This window comes from Hermetia illucens, chromosome 2 (assembly GCF_905115235.1).
Source record: "Hermetia illucens chromosome 2, iHerIll2.2.curated.20191125, whole genome shotgun sequence".
NCBI lineage: Eukaryota > Metazoa > Arthropoda > Insecta > Diptera > Stratiomyidae > Hermetia > Hermetia illucens.
The window spans coordinates 404,956-422,062 of record NC_051850.1 but is presented as its reverse complement, the minus strand read 5'-3'; the positions used below and the strand labels follow the sequence as shown (position 1 = coordinate 422,062).

General features: G+C 36.7%; 1 protein-coding gene across 6 annotated transcripts in view; it reads right to left on the bottom strand.

Moving 5' to 3' along the window:
- Positions 1-367: 367 nt before the first annotated feature.
- LOC119649661 (teneurin-m) overlaps positions 368-17,107 on the bottom strand; it is a 229,903-nt gene continuing 213,163 nt past the window's right edge. For 2 of the 6 annotated variants that reach the window (XM_038051920.1, XM_038051917.1), the window contains exons 2-10: positions 15,692-15,865; positions 14,956-15,222; positions 13,329-14,525; positions 12,522-12,799; positions 11,998-12,409; positions 11,297-11,842; positions 10,973-11,180; positions 10,099-10,125; positions 368-8,727 (exon numbers count right to left, since the gene is read on the bottom strand). In XM_038051920.1, coding sequence (XP_037907848.1) covers positions 3,138-8,727; positions 10,099-10,125; positions 10,973-11,180; positions 11,297-11,842; positions 11,998-12,409; positions 12,522-12,799; positions 13,329-14,525; positions 14,956-15,222; positions 15,692-15,865 — 8,699 coding nt within the window. In that variant the 3' untranslated portion in view covers positions 368-3,137. Of the gene's footprint in view, positions 8,728-10,098; positions 10,126-10,972; positions 11,181-11,296; positions 11,843-11,997; positions 12,410-12,521; positions 12,800-13,328; positions 14,526-14,955; positions 15,223-15,691; positions 15,866-15,935; positions 16,074-17,107 lie in introns of those variants that run through there. The other 4 variants (XM_038051921.1, XM_038051922.1, XM_038051923.1 and 1 more) reach the window with 4 other exon arrangements.

The following is a 17,107-nucleotide window of genomic DNA, read 5'->3' as shown; positions in this document are numbered from 1 at the left end:
ATACATTAGAAAACTTTGAGCAAAAGCGCCTACTTTCAGAATCGCTGCAATTCCCGAAGAGGAAGACACCAGCGAGAAGCTGAATGCTCATGACAGACTCCATCAAGATTGAGAATTGATCCCAACAAAGAAGCATTCAATTACAATGATAACTACAACTACAAAATGCATCGAAATGCCCTTATTGATCTAATGGGTATATTGTGCTAGTTTCAGTGAGAAATGCCTGGTATGCGTTGTTCCACTGACTGAGCCACCAGAGTTACTCAAGAATCCAAGCACTTTGGACAGCATGTTCGAGAATAAAAAGTGTTCATCAGATTAGTTCACTTCTTCCAATACCTTTCAAAGTATGAAAACACATTGCTTATAATTATTAATTTCATTTATTCTCATAAGTATTATGGGTTTCAATCATATTTTATCTTCACTGCTGTTTCTACATCATTATGTTGTTCTTCACTTGTTATATATATGATTTTCTATTGGTTCCAACAAAAAATCATATAAAATTCCCATTAGAAGTTATATAAATGCTGTGTTGTTTCACTAATAATAACTAACATTATTACTTTTCTCATCTCCTCACATTGCTTTCCTACAAACTAAAACTCTATGTTACTCATTTATACTACTAGTCACTTGTTTTCAAAATGCTACGTTCTTTAGATGTATGTTTTATGTACAAAAGTTGTCCTCTTAATACCAAATTATATAAAATATGTACATTAACAGTTAATACACTCTATATATTGCTAAATACGTAGATTTCTCTCCTTATTAGTTATTCTACTTTACTTTCGCAGTTTCTTTCAGTTCTACATTGCAAAATGTTCTGTCTATTTTATTTGAATGCATGATAAATCATATCGTAATTCGTAGTATAGTTTCCTTTCTTCGTGTATGTGAACAAATCGTAATATGTTTGAAAACATGTTCGGATGCTGGTGGCAAATTGATTAAGGTCAGCTGAACCATACTATAAATAAATTGGATTGATTACAAAGCGATTGAAAGTGAAAGGAAGACTTTAATAAATGCTTTGGGATATTTCTAACGATTTTCTTCACAAAAATTAACTGAAACTGTAAAACACAGAATGTTATTGCTTTTTTGCTCGGGGCTTCTTTCATTTAATTTGTCACCATTAGTATTTGTGTTTCTTAAAACTTTTATTTCTATGGTTTTTCTATGTATGTAGTCAAAATATCACTTACAGAATATATAAGAATAGCAATATTCTCGTAGGTGAAACACCATACTTCTGTAAAATACCTTTTCAATTACGACATCTTGTCTCTATACAAAATCTCAATGGAAAATGGATTCACTATTTATCAGTTATAGTGCATTCTTAACGGCTAAAATTTTCTTTACAGTAGTTTACAGAAAATTATTTTGCGCGTTTCCCGCACTATTCTATGAGTACAGCTGTTGGCATATATTTACAGAATTGAAGGGTAATCTTTAGTGAGTGTCCATTTCATTATAATGAAATTCTTGAATTTTGCAAATGAAATTTGGGTTGATGTATATAAGGATTGGATTGAGTTATTGATAACATGGTTGCTAAGCTGCCGGTAAAATTCTTTATTACTACGTGTAGGATGATCAGAATAGCTTTCTCGCACACAATTTTCTTGACCAGTTAATTTGAAAGGACCGCACAGGATAAATTGAAATATTTATAAAATTAACTGTTTTACTATCCACGCTAAAGTGGCAGAAAAGCCTTGACTTCTATGAAAGCCGGGAATAGTATTCGGGCGAAAGCATTTATCATGTATTAACTCAGAGTATGATCTCCTGTTCGTAAAATATACATTATTTGTGCAATCCGATCTTTTCGCTTCACTATAGAAGAAAGAGTGAGTAAAGGTTCTTCTGAAGATTTCATTTGAACATAATATACACTTATTTTTGAAATTATTCATGAAGCAAGCACATCCATCGAAAGTGTTTCTTAAATTGAACTGTCGGGTATTAATTCTGAGAAAGCTAAAAATTATAATCTTTATATTGTTTACGCGTTGAAGAAGATTTGCTTTTGCTTACATGTCGCGACATGCAATGCAGTATAATGAAACATATGGCACCCGGCGTTGATAAGCACCGTCTTCCAAAGGAAGCAACCTCAACCCAATATATGTATGGATATTTTGGATCATTGCACATCAAATAACAAAATTCTCCGGTGATAAAATTTGCAGCAATTCTTCCTGGAATACACATCATCTATTAACAATTATACCCTGTACGCTTGTGAATTCTACCATGATATTTTTTTTCTCTAAAATACCAGCACAACGAAATTCTACAACCAAATTTAACGCAGTTTAAAACGATTAGATTGTCATTTTACGAATATAGAACACATTTCTCCTCGAAAAAAATTACCATCGCACCAGGAAGGGTTGAAATTTTTAATAAATATTCACGCTAATAATTTGTAGTACCATACAGAATGGGCAACTTTGGTTATCTTTCATAGTGTTGAAACTAGCTAAGAAGGGGGGGAGGGGCGAACACAGGATGACCTTCCGCTGGGAAGCGATGCGTTCTATAAAAATACGTGACTGTTTCGTGTGTTTCATCTAGTTCCATAAAAACCATATTGAGTTGATTTCTTTTTGATAGGTTTTAATTTCTATTTACTTTAATTACTGCCATACACATAATTGTCATAAATGTTTCTCACATTTTACAGTTTCTGCATTTTTTTTTTTGATAATATAAAAAACGATAGACCATCGATTGGGATACAACTTAAATGTTACTATTCACTTAATAGGTTGTTGATTATCTCTACTACTTATGCTTACGAGTTTATTTTCACTTTAATAGTTTTTATAGAAATATATCACAATGTTTAAATTTTCTTTCCTTTTTAAATTATACATCATACAATTAAAAAAATATTCTACATACAATATTACAAATAAACAAAGGAAAGCAAATCGCTTGAAAGCTTGGGGGAAGTGTTCATAAATTCGAAACGTACACTTAGATCACCTGGCAAAATTGTGGGTGCCCGTGCTTTTGTTCGTAAATTGTTACGTATGCAAACTGATTAACATTCCTACCAAGTTTCTAGCAGAAATGAAAAAATCAACGAATGGATAATTTAAGACTTAGATTCATGTTATTGCATATCGTCTGACTTTATGAAAACCAGTTTTTCGGCGTTTGCGTTTTGCGTCGCGTTGGAAAGCGATATTGCCTGGATCGTCTGCTAATTGTGGATACTTATGGATACTATGAATATCAACCCCGATCCAACCGTCCACGTCCCCATGTGAAATAAGCTCTTCCTTTTCTTCTTCGGTCCAGTCTCCACGACCTTGGTAACCTGCAGCAACGAGTTGCTTTTCAAGTTCCCACGCTCGTTCGACGGCCCGTTTATGGGCGTGCTTAAGAATTCGGTGTTTTTCCTGTTCTGGATCAACTCCATACTTAATAATAACCACAACATCTGGACCATGCAGTCTAAGTTCCTTGGCTTCTGCTCCCCCATGATCACTAACTTCATGTGCAGATATATTGAACATGCCACCAAGGCGGCGCAACTCTTCCATGTCATCACGCAGTTTAAGGACATTATCCTTAATGAAATAAAATACATCCTGATCATGTATACTAAAGTGAATATCGAGGAAGAATGAGTTATTAAACACTGATGACACAACATCCTGTACCACGCTGTTGCTCCCATCTACAACGCTAACCATGGCACGCTCTCCGATCTTTGAAATTAGCACACCTTCTCCAAAAACTCCACGACGGTACGCTATTCTCGGCAGTAAATTTCTAGTTTTCGGTTCCATTTTCAATAGAGGTTTCGGAATAAAATCAAAGTCGCTGAACTTCTCGTCAATTTTCTCAACAATGCATTGTAGGCCAGACATCACTCCGAAATCCGGGGCTAGGAATGAAGATTTGATGGTAGATTGCGGTTTATATTGTTGCTGTTCTTGTCTGTATTTGCTGCTTTGAATCTTTCGAATGTCGAATCCAAATAATCGCAGCCAAGATTCGATGTCAATCATATAATTAAACGGTTCTTTGGGATTAACAGGGTCATTGTTATGGAAACGATAGATGAATACGTCTGAAGGGAGAATCATTTCTGTTGCCAGAATTTCCCAAAGCGGCGTCAACCATTGTCCAACTGTTGGATCGTATAATCTTCTTTCTAGATAGACTAGCCTAGAATTTGGATCCAATATTCCACCATGGAAATCCACAGGCACGTAAAGGTCGGGATTGCTATCTTTTATTATTTTACCGAACGGTGACCGCTTTATCTCTTTCACTATACTTCCACTAACATCGAAGAAGGCTAGAGGACTGCCATTTTGATCTGTTGCTACGTAGTATCTTTGATCAGCCGTTTCAATTGCTATAAGCATTTGCCGATCATCATAAACGAATCTCATCGTTTCTCCGGACTTCGGATAATGGAGATGTGTTACAAGCGACGGCGTATTTGGGTTGGTGTAGTAATATTGCGTTATATTTCCTTTATCATCATGCCATGCAACCAGGCGAGCCTTATCATCATAATAATACCAAATTTGGAATTTATCTCTCTCAAACGCATGAATTAACTGTCCTCGGTTATTATACCTATATTTCTGTTCGCCTCTACGAATAACAAATCCTCGTGAGTCATAATTATAGAGTTCCACTTCGCCCACTTGAATTACACGATCGCCAATATCGTACCCAAAGTTGACCTTGTCCCCTTCATCCATCGATCCTACGATATTCCCATTCTCATCATAAATATACTTCCAATTGTTTGTCCCAATTACTTCCATCACATGTCCATCCGCATTGTAGTTGATTTTATCATATGAGGTGGATCGACCAAAAGTTGTTTTATGTGATTTTATACGGTTTCTTAAATCATAATCGAGCTCGAGCCGAAAAACATCAAACGATTTTATGTTCATCAACACACTTTTAACTCTGCCATGCTCATCGAAATCAGTGATAATAAAGAATTGTTTCGCAGAGTCTTGAACGACGGTCCGGTTGAATGCATTTCTTGAAATTTTGAAATCATTAATCGCTTCCAAATTGCCTAAATTCTGGTTGTATTTGAAGCGCATCACTGGTAGTATCTTCTCATATACTTCAACTTCAATAGCGTTAAGCCGGGCATTGCCATCATACTGGTATTTAAAGTGAGCTGAAGCTAAGGAGTTCTTCGATCCAAAGCGTAGTTTTTCATCTTTCAGAATACCAGCATGATATTTGAAATCACGGCGAAGTTCAAATCCGGGTTCTTGGACCTCTACACTCTTAGTCAAGCCAGAGGTTTCCTGATAGACGTAACGGGTCGAAGATAACCCTGCTAAAATTGTCTCCAATCTGCCAGCATTGTCATACACGAAAACCACTTTGCCCGATTGGTGGGGATGGATCTTTGCAAGAATCTGACCTTCGTCATTGTAAAGAATTTCGAATGGATGACGATTTAATGGTGAGTAATACTGATATTTGAAGAAGCCCAAAGATGTTTGAAGCGAAAATGAGTGAATATGTCCTCTGGGTGTAGTTAGTGATTGTAAAGCTCCAGTGTCATCATACTGCAACAAATAATCAGATCTGCGAGGAGTTGTGATTTTCAGTGGCAAGGTGCCAATCATATCTTTGAAAGAATAAATCGTAGAAGAGCCATCGCCGTATTTAATTTCATTAAGACGGCCTGAACGATCAAAAATATATGTTTCCTCTAGATTTCCCCACTTCCAAGAAACAAGCCGCCCGAAACGATCAAACTCCAATTCGACTGGAGCATATTCACCGGATTGTGGTTTGAATGAAACCGGTCGTGCCGTGCGATCGTAAGTGACATTCAACAATTCTTGTTTATCTTCAACATAAATGGAAACTGACGATGTATCACGATCGTATTCAAATGTTAAGATGTTTTCACCATTTACACGTAGTTTTCGTCCAACTTGAGTCGATGAGCCACTCATTCGTTGAGCTTTATTCCCTTTTCCTGCTTGCGATCTTCGAGAAAAGTAACGCCATTCAAAACGATTCGCCAGGTCCCCTCCAATTTCTGTTCGTTGCTTTGCTGGGACAGGATAACTTTCTCCTATCATCGGGCTGATTTCGGAGAGAATTGTATATGGTACAACTTCCATTTGTACTGAGTGACTCCACGGTGTGATGCTGGTAGTGCCACCGTCTGCATCTACAATGGTTTTTGTTAGAGCTTCTCCATTCTGCACAACTACACTCGATCCCTGTATCAACATAGAAACTTCCTTCTGTGAATTTTCCAGAATTTTGATAGTTGCTCCTTTGATGCTCAGATCAAAAGATAAGTCAATGACACGTCCTGTAGGAGTGACGGCTGAAGTGAGTCTACCGAATTCATCGTAGTTGTAAACGTTCGATCGTCCCGTTGAGTCTATTTTTGTTTTCAACAGACCTGTTGGGCCATGATATTCAAAAGTTACATTGTAATTTTCAGGAGTGTTTAACTCATGCAACATTTTCATTCTGGTCATTCTGAGTCTACACTTTTGTCCCTTCGTATTTTCAATAGAGTTTACTTGCGACGTATAATCCCGTAGTAAGAATATTTTGTTCTGAGCTGCATCTGTTACGGTGCTTAATTTCCCATTGGATGTATTGACGTTATAGGTGAATGTATAAGTTACTTCACCAGTTAAAATATTTCTGGTAGCTATATGTTGCCCGAATCGATTGAAGACATAAATTTCTTGCGAGTCTGGAGCATATATTTCATATTCTCTTGAAGGACCTGCTTCTGGAATGCTTGACATTACTGAACGAATGCGATAGTTGGCTTGATCTGCCACGTGCACATAACCATCTGGTGTAACAGACAAAGCAGCGATTGTATTGAATTTGGCGTTTGTTGCCAAATAATGATCAGCTTCGAAGCAGTCACATCCTCGTTCCAAACAGTTGCATTTTGACTCGGCTCCAGCAAAGAGAACTATCTTACCATCAGTGCCAATAACTCTGATTCTATTTATACGCTGAGAATCACTTTCTGCTACGTACAGATCGCCCATTGGACCAAACGCAATACTCTGTGGCATAACAAGTGTGGCATGAGTAGCCAAGTCGTTATCAAAGTTCACGGAACCAGTTGCACAATGCAGCGGCCGTCCCGATACAATTCGTACCCTGCCATCTGGAGTCATTCTTAAAATCATATGATCGTCTATAATATGCAATGTATCATCTAAAGGATTAACAGCTAACTCTGTGGGCCAACGTAAATGCATCTCCTCTAATTTCAGGGTTCCTTCACATGGAATGGGTTTCCAGTGCGATTTATGCATATGATTCCCAATAAGTGTAGTTACAATGCCATCACGATCGACCATCCGAATGTTAGTTCCATCAGCGAAATACAGAGTATTGTCGCTGGTAATTGCTATACCTTTCGGATATGAAAGTTTTGCATCGCGTGCTTGTGCCCCGTCTCCACAATGAGCTTCATCTCCAGGTAGACACCTTTCTCCAGAGCCCACTATTGGCTCCCAATTATGCTCGGGGTCTGTAAAATCATCTTTATCACGAACCCGGATGATTTGATGTGATTCTGGATCAGATATATACAGGGTACCATCTAACGGGCTTAAGGCCATATGATAGCGATATGATACTCTAGTCGCATTTAGTTTCACAACTGTCTTTACCGTACCGTCCGTCATTATGCGGCGAATGTAATTAAAATCGCCAACATAAAGGCTTCCGTCCGCAGACGATGCCAACGCTACTGGAGCTAGCAACCTCTGCTTTGAAGCAACCCCATTACAATCTGAGCATTCTAATGGTCGCTGATGTCCGTCTCCCATAGTGGTAATTATAACTCTTGGTTTATGCTTCAGATAAATATTAGAACCATCGCCCTTTTGCAAAATACCCTCATGAAAGTTATAACGGTGGTGAATGTCTAAATTCCACCCACCAATTTCCGAAATACTCATATCGTGTCCACTCAACTTCGTTGTTTGTACATCCCAGATGATATCCTGACAATCGGAATATTGGTATCCGACCTTAACGACTGCCGTTGTTACGCCGTAAACTCGTTGGCGATAAATATTTAATCTATTCCAGGCATAAGTAAATTTGATTCCTGGATCTGCTTCAAAAACTCTTTCAAATAGAATGCCCTCAATTGTGATACGCAAATGAATCAAGTGTAAAGTTTTGGGTACCTGATCAGGAGTTAACTGCAACTTGATTGTAGATAGATATCCTGCTGCACGAGAACTATGATAAACTAGATTTAACCCAGCACCCGGAATTTGAATTGACTCTTGAACAACTTGAGATTCAGCCAAAATAGCACTACGATCCGGGCAAGCTCCTTGAAAACCGTGTTTCCACGACGCCAAAACAACTGGTTTCATAGTATCATAGTCATGTGAGAAGCATGTATGCGTGATAGATTGTGTGTAATTGTTTTCGGCTGTTGACATTGACACTACATCTATGATGACAACTTCATTCCATGGGACTTGAACAATTCTTGTTTGTGGACGGAAAGGTGATCTTCCGAATCGTAAAGTAACAGCTCCGCCTCCATTTACCATCAGATCAAACCAACCGTCATCGCGTGTAAGAGTGAATCCTTCCAGTGGAGTGGCTGTACTTACACGTACTCCCACTAAGCCCATACCTAGCGATGTGACTACACGTCCACGTATAACTGCCGATCGACTGTGAAATGCGTAAAAAAATATGTTAGTAAAATTGAAGCCATGTTGAGGAAGACTTTTAAAATAAACTAGCGCTGATTTATTGAAATGCAGAGCTTATAATTTCGAGATTATAAGGGTGAAAAGTGTTGATCAATGCATTTATCTACTATTTTTGTATGTATTTATCTAGCCATGAGAAGTCAATGCAAATTGCAGGATAAAATGAATAATCATTTCTTCTAGTATAAAATATAGTAACAAGAGCACGTTTATTTGATCCGTATTCGAGTCATATTAGTTATATTGATCTTTTTATAAGCTTTCCATCATTCCAATAAATCCGTGTGCACTTGATCTAAAAATTCCTAATTATATGAATATGCAGAGATCTTTCATATGAAAAATATACTAGAAATAGAATATTGAAAACATTCACAAAACCAAAATTGTACACGTCACAAAACATTAGTAGTAAAGAATATTTCGTTGATCTTCAAAGGAATCACAAAGGTTCGAAATGATAATGAATCTTTAATTATAAAGTATTTCTATGTAACTCTCAAAACTAAAGTCAGTTTACAGAATGTCATGACCGAACATTATGAACTTTTATACTCTTTATAATGGTTACGAATTAAACAGAACAACATGCAATTACACAGAACATCACGCACAAATAAGTATGACTTCAACATGAAGGCAAAGTGTCTGACGATATGATCGGCACAACATAAGATATACATGAGAAGCTCTAGAATATTGTTCCTTACTCGATTATCGGAAATAAATTCATGTTCAAAATCCTGCCGGAATTCGTAGCTAATGATTTTGGACATTCGTGGTATTTAGGTTTTTCTGAATATAGTAATCAAATGAAATTTACAAGCCTGTCTCAAACCAGAAACAAGACCTCAATTAAAAACCTAGAGCCTTTGAAATTACATTATTTTCTTTGAATGATTGCAGAGAATGTATTGAGTAAAATTTTTAGCTTGTTTGGTAGACTATGTTGCCCCCTTGGCTCTCTACTTAGCGTGTGTGACGTGTAAAACACTTACATTCTATACAAGGCATGTTACTTTGTTTACTTTTCTGAATGGTTCACTAAATTAACTTTTGAAAAATGGGACCGGAGTGCACCTTGTAGGCTGTGAACGGCCGATCTCATGGTTAACGAGTAAAATGACCGAAGGATAAATTACGTTAACATGAACGAAATATGAGAGATGGCATAACAAAAAATCAAATTTGTGATGAAAATTATAAAGAGTATCAGTTGAAATATGGAAAAAGCCTACGAATACGTTAGTATGCAATATTAGTAGTTTTAGCAACAATCAAATAATAATGCAGAATTTTTGCCTTATTTCCCAGTTTTTTAGTATCTTACCTTGCATTGAAATAATTCCAAAATACGCTGTCATATGAAATTTTTGTGAATTTTTTTTTCAGATTGATTTTTTTTCGTACAAGCATTTTTGTACAGTTTTTGTTTTTGTGGTTAGTATTGTATAGTAGTAGTAGATGATGTTTTCATTTTAGTAGTTGAGATGAATAGAGAAAAAAGAAAAAAAGAAAAGCTTTTAATATTTATTATTCTTTAAGCACTTTTACTTTAAAAGGAAATGGTTAATAAACGAAAATAAAGGCAACTCCCGTTTAATTTGACCAGTGCTCGAAAATTTAACAGATTAGTATGTACATACAAATGTTCTCTATTTCAATTTCATGAACTACAGATGTTACAATGCAGGTCAAGTTTTAGTAATCTACTATTCGAATGTCGAAAACTTCGCTTGGGCGATATATTTGACGCGATGAACGCATGAATAGTGTATTCAAGATGAGACGAAAAGGTTCTACGAAGCCGCGATTACATATCCAAATACACACAACTCTCTACAACAGTATACCTAAATTTTAAAATGTAAATGTAATAAGTCAGATCGCGAGATCCTCTCAAGGGCGTCCGCTTATTCAAATGTTCTACAATTGACTTGAGACATGGTATATATCTTACACTTATCGAACACTTCCAAATAAATATTTTCTCTGTCTGAACTGAATAAAACATTAAGGATTATGAGATAGGCTTTGGGAAAGATTTAATGTTAAGACGGGGGCACAAAAACTTAAAGTAATTAACTAATAATTTATAATAATTATATGATTTTTTTTCGATTAATAAAACCCGAACACATCATTTCATTTCTGTATTTGAAACAAAGAAAGTATATTTATAATGGCCGAACAAAATAACTAACCTTTCATTAAATGTCTCCAATTTCGCATAATTCTGTAGACTGCTTTCATCGATTAAAAATTTCATTCGTTCGAAAAATGATGCTGTTATGGCAGGCGGTTGTTTGCGCAACAGCACATCGATGGGTTTTGGTGCTGACACGCATAATTGCGTCGATTTACAAACATGACTTGCACAGCATTCAGGATCTTCGCAGTCGACTAACCCGTCTACAGTAACGAAAGCAGAGAATGCAAATTAACTTTAGCTACTTCCAGCTTGGGCATTATTAACAGTCAACAATGGGCTACTGGTAAAGTCTTTTCATTTTATTCTAAGCACATACCTTTATCATTGTCCTTATTATCTCCACAGCTTAGCTCCACGGCAATTCCGCAATCAGGTCCATCCCATCCTTCATAGCATCTACACTCCCACTGACCTTCACCGCTAACCCGACATTGGCCATGATTCAAACAACCATTTGGACAACCTTCTATGGTACAATGTTTTCCATTCCAGCCCGTAACACACAGACATGTGCCATTTTTACATTGTCCGTGCTCATTACAACGTGCATCGCATAATTTCGTGTTACAATATTCTCCACCCCATCCATTATCACAAGTGCACGTCTCTCCGAGACATTTTCCATGCTGTCCGCAGTCTAAATCGCATAACTCTTTCGAACAATCGTCACCAGTCCACCTTGATTCGCACATGCAAATTTGTTTATCAAGATCAAAGCTTCCATGTGTCGAACAGTCCGGTAGGCATTGTAAGGCGTCCTGATCCATTGTACCGCAATCAGGTCCTTTCCATCCCTTCTTACAGATGCATGTACCGTTTGCACAGAAACCGTGACCTGAGCACGTTGGATGCGGGCAGTCAACTGAAAAAAAAAAATATTTCAAAATCAATATCAGAATGAATTTTCATTTCATTTCATTATCTAAAATTTAAATTACTTTTGGCTTTTATTTTTTTTAATTGATGTGAACAAATTCGAAAATTTTCCATTGACCCAGTTTGAAAACAATGTCTTACCTTCTTCACAAAAATTCCCTTTGAAGCCCCGCAAGCATTGGCAATTTCCACTCTTACAGTGTCCGTGGCCGCTACAATCTGCAACTTCACATTCATCATGACGCAATGAGCACTCCTTGCCTTTCCATCCCGGATTGCATATGCATTCACCATTAATATATTCTCCATGCTGCGAACATAAGACCGGGCAAACGCTTTCGCTGCAGTCATCACCCCCGAATCCGGGATTGCATTGACAGTGCCCCAATAAACATTGCCCATTTCCGGAACAACCATTTGGACAATTCTGTGTCATATCTTCGGCAATGGCAGCGTAAAATGTCACTTCTTGTGCGTCTCCATCGTCATTGTACAGCGATATAAACCAGTGTCCTGATTCCAGAAAACGTGTCACTTCTCGAACAACTGACGGCTGTAAAATATAGAATGCAGGTTAGACATTCGAAACTTTGCAAAAAAGGATATGTTATTAATGTTGTGTGGTTTTGTAAACTGCACGTTGCAAGCTGGCATAGACGACTTACATGGGTGGAACGTTGTGTTCTGGCATTGAATCCACTCAGCACTTCCTTGAAATGATACTGGGTGTGGGTTGGCAGGGCGTTCCTACGTCCATACACACCAATTGAAGCACCGCGCGGTATACTATAGTCGAATTTTACATAGGCCGGTTCTGACTGATAAAATTGCATATTCCAGTAGCTGTAAGGTTGAATTTCCTTGGTCAGTTTTTGACCGAGTGTTATTTGTCCAAACGTTGTTCCATCCGGTGGAAAACTACGTGCAGGAAATGTTCTAGCACCTGAATAGATAGAACAAAGCATTGAAAGGTCGATATTCTTTGCACATCGGCTCGTAAGCAGAGTTAATCATGATAGGTACTTCTTGATGGATATTAGAATTGGTTTAAGCGTCTATATACAGTCCAGTGATAGTCGAGTTCATTCATATTTAATAAGAGTATGAGAACTAAAGTTAATGGATGCCCCCTCTAACGGCTTCTTAATTTACCACCATCTTTTTCAAAAACAAATGAAATAAATGAAATTCGAGAGAATAATTTTGTTAAGGGTCTTTTTCGAATTTAATATAGTTTTGAATTTAGATTGTTGATGATATCACATATTCCGCAAAGGAGTCTTAACGGATGATTTGAAGTGATAAGCATAAAGATATTTCTAGATCACTTTTTAGAGTGCGTTTGTGGTAATCCGTTTGTAGGGATCTTTTGTTAGTAACGAGATTTTGTAAGTCATATTAGCCAGTGCGTTAGTACAAGCATTTACACAGAATTTGCGCAGTTTACCGTAATCAGAGATTAAAACCATCACCTTCTAATATCAATATTGGTGCTTCTGAACAGACGGTATTTTCTCTGTCTGGGGAAGTTTTCGTAGAAAATTCACTATCTGTGACATGCGGATCATTATTAGATGCTTTGTTCGGCAGCTGTGTGCTCAAAACAGACTCATAATTTGGACCAATGCTTTTCGGTGTTGTTTTTGTTCTTTCACATTCGCAAGGACATTGGGGTATAGGCGGAGGAGCTTCACTTGGGCAAACATGTTCTTTTTCCGATTTATTTTCTGTTCTTTTGATTGCATCTGATTCGGTATCCGGGACAGATACATGGAAAAAGTACAAAGCGTGGCTATTTGAACCAGAACCTGAATCTGTAGCAATGGAAACATTCACGAGAATTCGCTTTCCACTATGATGTGGCGTTAGATCAATCGTGTTCAGCAATCTATCGGGTGGCTTTGTTTGATTGATATCAATAGCTGAATCTACCTTTTCACTTTCGCTTTCGAATTTCGACTTTATATGTTTTTGACTTGAAGGTGGCATCAGAGTTTTCACCTCAAGTTCACTAGGTTTACTGTGATTGATAGAAGCGTACTGGTAGTAATTCGATATGGAATGGTTTGAAGTATCATTAAGGTTGACAATATCTAATTCACCATTTTCGTAATACGGGAAAATACTGTTCGATTCTTTCTTCGCCTTATTACTTTCAAAAAACGAATCGGTGTGGGAAGATTTACTGGTGACAGTATTTGACGCTGGATATGTCAACGTATCTTGACTTTCATATTCAAGTGTACTTCCTTCCATATCATTAGTAATGAGATTAGTGGTAAATGTGTTAGTTACAGATTCGTCGATAGTAGACGAGCTAGGAAAAGAACTTAGTAAATCAGGATCCGTTGTTACGGATAATGTAAAAGATTCGTCAGTAGTAGTCACATGCTGATCTCGTAAACTTCTTCGGAATCGTTTGGCACGTTTTTTAGGCAAGAGTTTATTACCTCCACGATTATTCGTTACACCTGATGATGATGTTGTCGATGATGATATTACTGTCGATGATGTCGACTCCACAGAATTTTGTCCGGCTTTCTGATGTAGTGATGTATTTGAAAAACGATTTGAAATTGAATTTGTACTCCGAGCTGCTGATATTTGAGCATCATCTTCTACAATAACTGTACATGGGCTCGCTGGAGACCAAACTAACACACCAAAAACTATGAAGAGAAATTAGAGAAAATGTGAATGTAACAACATTTTGAATAGTAAAGGAATTTGAAAAGACATGTTTCCAGTAGTTTCGCTCTAAATTCTTATTTAGTTATATTTTTCTAGCAAGTATTTAAGCTTCTAATCAAATTTCTGAAGCTCATCCAATTGAAAGTTACAGCAAAGTCTTCTCGAAAATAATAATTGCTACCTTATTGTGTCTTATATTTTGATTCATTACTTCATTACTATACCACTGGTGGTAAAACAGACACCGACAAACTGAGAAATGTAACTGAGCTTTTCTAATAACTCCGCTCAAATGTTCTTTGCTAATAAACAAACGGTTTGTAAGTAAATCAATTTTTAAGCTGATTGGAAACTTGTCTTGGATATATATATTTTTCAATAATAACCACCAATATGCAAACAACTTACCTGTTAATAATAAAAATAACACTATAAGCAGAATTACAATAGATATTGAAACAATAGCAATGCATCTTGATGAACAGTGTGCTAGTATTCCCTTCCGGAAATTCATTGGAGCTGAATAATGATGATGCGATGGCATACTCCCCATAACACTTCTCGGGGGTAAAACAGGACCAATACAATTTCTGTCGTAACCTTTTAACGTTTCCTTCGTAGGCGTTGAACACGCCGATCCACTTTTGTAATCTACAGGAGATCCCTTATTAATATCTGTTGAAATAGAAAACACGTCAGACCAATATTCCAACAAGGGGGACAAGATTTTTACGTATTTTTCGTACACGGTAAATAATTATGTTCATTTATTGTCTATTTTTCATTATCAAGAATATTAATGAATTTGTATGTGTTTAAAAAGTATCATGATGCAAAAACTTGACGAAACCTTCAGAACATAGAATACTAAAATCTTTGACTTTTCTAAAAGTTATAATTCTGATAGATGAAATGCATAGCGTAGCAAGGAGCACAATTAATTTGTTGGAACTAGTAAGTCATATAGTTTATTCTTTTCGTTAAATAATTCGCACTTAAATGAGTGGAGTCAACGTCCACAAACCTGTGCTTAGATTTGATATTTGAACTCCGCAACCTTGTTCCTCGTGAATATGTAAATAATACTTCTAGCCTTTATCAATGCATTATTTTAGGTAGGCTTTTTGCCAATACTTATACTTACTTAAATTACCACTTGGAATATAAACGTTTCCAGACGGTGTTCTAACTAAACAAGACGGTTCAAAATCGACATTTAAATCATTTGGATTACCCCGACCATTCATACGATTCATTGTTGGATTTCTGGGTGGAACATCCGGTGGAGCGGATGGTGTAACTCCGTCAAGGAGACAACCTGTAAAGATAAATATAAAACTGTTTAGAAAAATGTCTCTTAGAGAAATTAATCGAAGATGATAATTCACTTTGGAACATTTATTAATAACGTTATCGAATTTCGTGTGCCAGTTGTTTTCTCATTTGCTGGAACTGACACGAGCAGTTTCTTTATGATTAAATGCATCAATTCACTTTGAAAAACTGCACTGCAAAAACATTGCATTCATTATCACAATGATTTATGAATTGCTCCAAGCCGCTTCCTTTCCATCATAAATAATTTCGAGTTGCCTGATAATTTTCATACGCGTGTAATGCAATCTCAAATGGATGACCAATATATGAGTTGGGGCGCCAGTTGTGAAACACCATAGGGGATGCACGACACTAGGAGCTGTGATTACGGAATGAAAATTTCAATGTAAATGATAACTTCATTTCAAATGACTTTATAAGTCATCAGGAATGTTATATATTATTAGATTTTCCCTCTTTGGTGATAGCACACAATCGGTATGAACGGAAATCGTCGACATCCTGCTTTAAACGTTGAGTACAGATAACATATTTTTCTTGGAAAGAAATCGTTACAGAATTTGACCGCTTATTCTATTTTTGTGATTTTGAGGGAAAATTACTTCCGTTACTCTTTGCAATGCAAACTGATTAACCGCAAAGCATTCCTAAATTTCGTACTAAAGAGTTAACTTCCTCAAAGATTATATGTTTAAGATTGCCAGTTAATTTTCCCTCAAGAAATCTTGAAAAGTACGGAGGAATTTCACAAGCTATGTAGTATATCACAACTTATCCTTTCTGCGCCTTTCAGATAGACTATACTCGTATAGTTCCCACCAAATTATGAATTTCACTCCTTGTTAATTATTAGGAGGATTCAATTAACATGATTGAATCGAGATTATGTTGAGACCACTGACACTTGTATATATATGCAATGCGACGCGATCTTTGAGGAAACTATGTTCTTTTAAAAAAGCAAAATGTTTGGTAAAAGTTAGGGATTTCCCCTCGGCTTATAAGCGGCATCTCGATTTTAAGAAAATCATAGTTTTTTAATCTCTGTGGGTTTCAACTATATACGTTTTGCTTATTTTTTAAATTTTTTATTTTCTACAACCTTTAGGAAGATAGGGCCCCTTCCCAAAGATCGCATCATATATAGTGATATAGAATATTTGATACTCAATAATCATTTATGATCTTTTCGGCCTTTATTGTAACCAGTTGAGATTACGGC